The sequence below is a fragment of the Mustela putorius genome, unplaced genomic scaffold (genome assembly GCF_011764305.1).
Source record: "Mustela putorius furo isolate JIRA1106 unplaced genomic scaffold, ASM1176430v1.1 tig00002131_pilon_pilon_pilon, whole genome shotgun sequence".
NCBI classification, from domain to species: domain Eukaryota; kingdom Metazoa; phylum Chordata; class Mammalia; order Carnivora; family Mustelidae; genus Mustela; species Mustela putorius.
This window is the reverse complement of record NW_025421953.1, coordinates 146,214-153,987: the sequence shown is the minus strand read 5'-3', so window position 1 is coordinate 153,987 and position 7,774 is coordinate 146,214. Positions and strand designations below refer to the sequence as shown.

General features: G+C 37.7%; 1 protein-coding gene across 1 annotated transcript; it reads right to left on the bottom strand.

Annotated features, from left to right (window-relative positions):
* Positions 1-2,127: 2,127 nt before the first annotated feature.
* LOC101689433 (60S ribosomal protein L39-like) lies at positions 2,128-2,446 on the bottom strand. The gene has a single exon (XM_045088022.1). It carries the CDS (start codon positions 2,416-2,418, stop codon positions 2,263-2,265), a length of 156 nt encoding a protein of 51 aa, XP_044943957.1. The 5' UTR covers positions 2,419-2,446; the 3' UTR covers positions 2,128-2,262.
* Positions 2,447-7,774: the final 5,328 nt, after the last annotated feature.

Sequence of the window (7,774 nt, the reverse complement as noted above, 5' to 3'; positions counted from 1 at the left end):
ATCCTTCTGTGACTCTGCGGGACCTAGGGCCACACTGGCCCTGCATGGACTTCCCCCCGGTTTAGCCTCTGGAGCTATGTCTGTCAGTGGAGCAGACTTTTAAAAGTCTTGATTTTGTGCTCCGTTGCTCCACTGTTTGCCGGGAGTCGGCCCCTCCCACCGTGGTCTATCTTCCCATCATTTTGGATTCACTTCTCTGCCAGTCCTACCTTTCAGAAAGTGGTTGATTTTCTGTTTCTGGGATTGCTGTTCTTCTCTTCAATCTCCCATTGGATTTGTAGGTGTTTGAAATGGTTTGATAAGCTATCTAGCTGATCTCCTGCTACCTGATGTAGTCTCAGCCTGCTACTTCTCCTCCATCTTGACTCCTCCTCTGCTTTTTATATTTTTTATATCTTTGTTGGGGCTCTCATTGAATTCATCCTCTTTTCTTTCAAGGCTGATTAGCATCTCTATGACTGTTATCTTGAAGTCTTTGTCATGTAGATTGCTTATTTCTGGTTCATTCAGATTGATGTCTGATGTTTCCTCTCATTCTTTCATTTGGAGCATGTTCCTGTGTTTCCTCAATTTGTTTGAATTTCTGTATTTATTTCTGAAATTACATGGAACAGCTACTTCTAATATTAAAGGAATAGCCTTGTATAGGAATGTCTCCTGTGTAGACTATTCAAGTCTGGTGGTCTTGGCTGTTTTGCTGGATGTGCGTTGGGTGCAGGGTGGGTTTCCTGGGGCTCTCTGCCCTGGAACTGCCATGGTGGGGTAGCTGATGCTGAAGTAGACATAGGCCAGGGGGTCTTGGGGGCACTCTACACAAATGGTGTCTTTGTAGGATAGCTGAAATTAAAGTGGCACAAGCAGAAGTTCTCTGAACATTCCATGCAGCAGTTCATCCTGGTGGCACAGCTGGTAGTGAAGTGGCAAAGAAGCTTTTATTTCTTTTTTTAAAATTTATTTGACAGAGAAAGATCACTAGTAGGCAGAGAGGCAGGCAGAGAAAGAGAAGGGAAGCAGGCAGAGAGACTGATGTGGGGCTCGATCCCAGGACCCTGAGATCATGACCTGAGCTGAAGGCAGAGACTTAACCCACTGAGCTGCTCAGGTGCCCCGAAGAAGCTTTTTTTTTTTTTTTTTTTTTTTTAAGATTTTACTTATTTGAGAGACAGAGATTACAAGTAGTCAGAGAGGCAGGCAGGGAGAGAAAGGAGGAAGCAGGCTCCCTGCTGAGCAGAGAGCCCAAAGTAGGGCTCGATCCCAGAACCCTGGGATCATGACCTGAGCTGAAGGCAGAGGCTTTAACCCACTGAGCCACCCAGGCACCTCTGAAGAAGCTTTTCTTAAAAGAAATGTCATAGGGGTAAGTAAGGGGTAGAAGTGGTTGAACTTTTTTTTAGTTTAAATAAATTGAGTAAGTCAGGGTTCCTGGGTTGCTCAGTGGGTTAAAGCCTCTGCCTTCGGCTCAGGTCATGATCCCAGGGTCCTGAGATGGAGCCCCACATCGGGCTCTCTGCTCAGTAGGGAGCCTGCTTCCTCCTCTCTCTGACTGCCTCTCTGCCTACTTGTAATCTCTGTCTGTCAAATAAATAAATAAAATCTTTAAAAAAAAGAAAAGTCATATATATTATAACAAGGACAGGATGGTGTCAAACTAGAAACAGACTGAGGATCATGGTATACTGTAGTAAATCAAACAAAAAGCAAGTATTAATAAAACTACTTCAATAACACAAATATTCTATTACAACAATTAAAGTGAGTTCCATGGTTTATGAAAATTATGAGTACATGTTTATATTTTTATTTGCTTATGTATTTATGTAATACTTATGTATTATGTAAACATTTGTTTATTTACTGATGTATTAATTATTTTTATTTGACTATAGTTAACACAGTGTTACAGTACTTTCAGTTGTACAACATAATGTTTTAAGTTCTCTATATGTTATGCTATGCTCCCCACAAGTGTAGCTAATATTACCATACAACATTATAATACTATTGATTATTGCAATACTATTGACTGTATTTCCTAGGCTGTCTTTTTTTTTTTTTTTTACAGCTCAAAGGCCTCATGTTTATTACCAAACCAACCCACTGGTGCAGAGCTATAGTAACAGAAAAATCTTTCGCTGATAAATGGTATCTATTGGCCAGGCAGAAAGGTGTTTACAGGGTGATGGAATAGAACACATGATCCTCAAGTAGCTTAATTAAATACGTGGTGCCAGTTAGGTGGGTCATCGCGTGATGTGGGACGCCTTAGAGACCCAGCTTGGTTCTCCTCCAGTGCCTCCTCTTGGAGTTGTACCTGATTTTATTACCAGTTTTCATCCGAATCCACTGGGGAATGGGATGATTCTGCTTTTGTTTCTTGGCCAGGAATCGCTTGATCCTGAAAGTCTTGTGAGAAGACATGGTCAATTAACAGCGCGCAGCCCACAGCAGGCTGTGTCTTTTATTCCTGTGACTTATTCATTCTATAACCAAAAGCCTGTATCTTCCACTTCCCTTCACTCTTTTTGCCATGTACCCACCTTTGTCCCTCTGGAAACCATGTTTGTTCTCTTGATTTTTGGTCTGATTCTGCTTTTTTTTTTTTTTTCATTTGTTTTGGATTTGTTTTGGTTTTCAGATACCACATATGAGTGAAATACTATGGCATTTGTCTTTCTTGGACTTATTCCACTTAGCATAATACACTGTAGGTTCATCCACATTGTTGCAAATGGCAAGCTCCCATAATTTTTTTATGGCTATGTAATATCCCTGTGTGTGTGTGTGTGTGTATAACTTCTTTGTTACACACTTGTCTATTGATGGACACTTAGGTTGCTTCCTTATCTTGGCTATTACTAATAATGCTACAGTCAACATAAGGGTGCACATATCTTTTCAAATTAGTGTGTTCATTTTCCTTGGTAAATAGCCCTTATTGTGTTCAAAAAATTATAAGCACTTTGTAATATTAATTATTTAATAGTTATAAAAATTCTGTGCATTTGGTAGTTATTATATCCATTAAAAGCAAACAGAGGAATACACAGCTATATAACAAGGCCAGTTTAACAGGTCTACTAAGTAACAGAGCAAAGATTCTAACCTCTGGAGCATGGCAGAAATGTGGGACTTAAAATCTATTTTATGCAGCTTCATACTCAAGAACTCTATCTTCACTCTACTTAATTATCCATCTTGGAAGAAATTACTGAGATATTGTTTTAGCTTTTTTTTGAGATACTGACAATACCACATGTAAATTTAAGTTATATAATTTTATGTTATGATACATGCATACATTGTGAAATGATTATCACAATCAGATTAGTTAAGAGGTCCAGCATCTCAGATAATTACCATTTACTTTTGTGCAGAAAACTTTTTAAGATTTACTCTATGAATAACTTTGAAGTATATAGTAATGCAGTGTTAATTGTAGTCACCATGCTATACACTACATTCCCAGAGCTTACATCTTTTTAGTAGGAATATTTGTTTTCTTACCATTGAGTTGTATAATTTCCTTTTATATTTTGAATATTAATCCTGTATCAGATAAGTGGTTTGCATATTTTTCCCCATTCTGTATGTTGCCTTCAATTGTATTGATACTTTTCTTGGCTCTAAAGAACCTTTAGATTTTGATGTTATACCATCTGCTGATGTTTGTTTTTCTTGCTTTTGTCATATCCAATAATTATTGCCAGGACAAATGTCAGGGAGTTTCTTCCCTTTGTTATTTTTACACTAGATTTAGTCTTGGGTATTACACTTATGTCTTCATTCTATTTACAGTCTCTTTTTGTAAGTTGTGTAATATATGGGTCCAATTTCGTTTTTCTGCATCTGGTTACCCAGGTTTTTTAGCAACAGTTTTGAAAGAGAATATCTTTTCTCATTAATTATTCTTGGAACACTTGTCTAATATTTGTTTACTGTATCTGTGTGAATTTATTTCTGGTTTCTCATAATTTTATTGTATTATGTGTCTATTTTTATTGCACAATCAAGATTTTTTTCTTGTTTCTCAAGATTATTTTGGCTACATGTGGTCCTTTGTGATTTGATACAAATTTTAAGATTGTTATTTTTTCTGTTTCCATGAAAAATACCACAGGATATGACATTTTATCAATATTAATCAGAAGAAACCCTGTACAGCTAAGGAAATGTTGAAAAACAAAAACAAAACCAGCGGCATCACGTTGCCTGATTTCAAGCTTTGCTACAAAACTGTAATCACCAAGACAGCATGGTACTGGCATAAAAACAGACACATAGACCAGTGGAACAGAGTAGAGCACCCAAGATATGGACCCTCAGATCTATGGTCAAATAGACTTTGACAAAGCAGGAAATAATATACCGTGGGAAAAGACAGTCTCTTCAATAAATGGTGCTGGGAAAATTGGACAGCTATATGTAGAAGAATGAAATTCAACCATTCTCTTACACCATACACAAAGATAAACTCAAAATGGATAAAAGACCTCAACGTGAGACAGGAATCCACCAGAATCCTAGAGGAGAACTTAGGCAGTAACCTCTTCCATATCAGCCACAGCAACTTCTTTCAAGACATGTCTCCAAAGGCAATGGAAACAAAAGTGAAGATGAACTTTTGGGACTTCATCAAGATCAAAAGCTTCTGCACAGAAAAGGAAACAGTCAAGAAAACAAAGAGGCAACCCACGGAATGGGAGAAGATATTTGCAAATGACAGTACAGACAAAAGGTTGATATCCAGGATCTATAATGAACTCCACAAACTCAACACACACAAAACAATCATATCAAAAAATGGGCAGATGATATGGACAGACACTTCGCCAATGAAGACATACAAATGGCTATCAGACACATGAAAAAATGTTCATCATCACTAACCATCAGGGAGATTCAAATTAAAACCACATTAAGATACCACCTTACACCAGTTAGAATGGCCAAAATTAACAAGACAGGAAACAACGTGTGCTGGAGAGGATGTGGAGAAAGGGGAAGCCTCTTACACTGTTGGTGGGAATGCAAGTTGGTGCAGCCAATTTGAACAGTGTGGAGATTCCTTAAGAAATTAAAAATAGAGGTTCCCTCTGACCCTGCAATTGTACTAGGTATTTTCCCCAAAGATACAGATGTCGTGAAAAGAAGGGCCATCTGTACCCCAATGTTCATAGCAGCAATGGCCATGGTCGCCAAACTGTGGAAAGAACCAAGATGCCCTTCAATGGACAAATGCATAAGGAAGATGTGGTCCATATACGCTATGGAGTATTATGCCTCCATCAGAAAGGATGAATACCTAACTTTTATAGCAACATGGATGGGATTGGAAGAGATTATGCTGAGTGAAATAAGTCAAGCAGAGAGAGTCAATTATCATATGGTTTCACTTATTTGTGGAGCATAAGAAATAACAGGGAGGACATGGGAGATGGAGAGGAGAAGGGAGTTGAGAGAAATTGGAGGGGGAGATGAACCATGAGAGACTATGGACTCTGAAAAACGATCTGAGGGTTTTGAAGTGGCGGGGGTGGGAGGTTGGTGGGTATTATGGAGGGCATGTATTGCATGGAGCATTGGGTGTGGTGCATAAACAATGAATTCCGTTACACTGAAAAGAAATTAAATTAAATAAAAAAAATTAAAATTTTTTTTCTGATCCATAAACATAGCTTTCATTTATTTGTGCCTCCCAATTTTTTTGAGGGTTATTAATACATAAGGACATTGTATGTCATTTTTTTTGCATCTATTGAGGTGATCCCATGTTGGATATATAAATGTTTATAATTGTTACACTTCTTGATGGATTGTCCCCTTTATGACTATACATGCCCACCTTTTTCTCTTTTTACAGTCTTGTTTTAAAGTCTAGTTTGTCTGATATAAGTATTGGTAATCTGTCTTTCTTTTAACATCCATTTGCATGATAAGTGTTTCTCCATCCTCTCACTTTTGGTCTGTGCTTGTCTTTGGATCTAAAATAAGACTGTTGTAGGCTGCATGTACATGGGGCTTGTTTTTTTTTTTAATTCCATTCTGATACCCTATGTCTTTTGATTGAAGCATTTCTTTCATTTACATTCCATATAATTATTGATAGATATTGCCATTTTATTATTCTTTTGTCATTTCTGGAGATTTTCTCCGATCCTTTCTTGTCTTTGTCTCTTTTGGTCTCTCCTTGCAACTCAAAGTTTCCCTTCTAATATTTTTTACAGGGTTGGTTTAGTGGTCATGATCTTCCATAGTTTTGTTTGTCTGGGAAGCTCTTTATCTCTCCTTCTATTCTGAATGAGAGCGTTCCTGGATAGAATATTCTTGGCGGCAGATTTTTCCCTTTCAACACTTTGAATATATCATGCCATTGCCTTCTGGCTTGCAACACTTTTGTCTAAAAATCTCCAGCTAGTCTTACAAATTTTCTTTTATAAGTTAAGGACTTATTTTTTCTTGTTGCTTAAGACTTTTTCTTTATCACTATATTTTGCAAATTTAATTACAATATGTCTTGGTGTTGGCCTGGTTTTATATATTTTGATGAGTGTTCTCTGTACCTCCTGGATCTGTATGTCAGTGTCCTTCTCCAGATTAGGGAAGTGCTCAGCTATTATTTATTCAAATAAATTTTCTGCCTCTTTTTTTTTTTTTCTTCTTCTTCTTCTGGGATTTCTGTAATACAAATGCTAACACATTTAATGGAGTCACTGAGTTCCCTGTCTATTCTTATTTTGCTAATTATTTTTTCTCTCTTTTGTTCAGTTTGATTATTTTCCTTTACTCTCTCTTCCAGGTCATTAATTTATTTCTCTACTTCTTCCAGCCTAATGTTCATTCATCAAGTGTGTTTCTCATTTCTTTTTTTATTTTTTTACTATTATCATTAGTGCAAACTGCTTTGTTTCTTTTTTTTATAATTTTTTTTATTTTTTATAAACATATATTTTTATCCCCAGGCATACAGGTCTGTGAATCGCCAGGTTTACACACTTCACAGCACTCACCAAAACACATACCCTCCCCAATGTCCATAACCCCACCTTTTGTTTTGTTTTTAAGTCTCATTTCCTATATCTAGCCCTTCATTTATGCCATGTTATTCATTACTTCTGTGTTAAGGTTCTCCCTCGTGTCTTCTGCTCTTTTCTCAAGTCCAGTGAGTATTCTTATGATCATTACTTTAAATTCTCTATTAAGCATATTGCTTATATACTTTCTACTTAGATCTCTGGCTGTGGCCTTGTATTGTTCTTTCATTTGGGATAAATTTCTGTGTTCTCGTTTTTCTAAGCCTTGGTGCATTTTTCTGTTTTTCTGTTTGTCACTTATATCTCTGGTTCTTGATAGTAATGGCCTTATGAAGGAGAGGCTCTACAGTGTCCTTTTGTATAATGTCCCATTCCCCAGGGCCTGACACTTCTGGGAGTATCACCAATGTGTGTTGCATGTGCTCTACTCTTTTGTTCTGGCTACCTTATCTTTCAGGCCAGTTGTCTGTAACAGGCTCTGTCTATTGTGAGCAGTGTTTGGTCCCTGGACTGAGTGTGACATGTTTTAACTGGGTGTGCTCAGGTCTGCTTGTGAAATGAGACCTATCAGCACTGCTGTGGGAACTGAGGCTCTACATTACTCCTGTCTTGGGAGATGTGGTGTGAGCAGGTGGTATTCTGGGATAGGAAGCCTGCTTCACTGGGACTGAGGCAAGCATTAAAAAGAGGGTCAGTTCCACCAGAGCATGGGGTACAGGGCTTGGTGTAAACAAGTTAGGTAG

Excerpts from the sequence above, each read along its gene's own strand:
- LOC101689433 (XM_045088022.1), bottom strand. The coding sequence starts at position 2,418 with ATGTCTTCTCACAAGACTTTCAGGATCAAGCGATTCCTGGCCAAGAAA.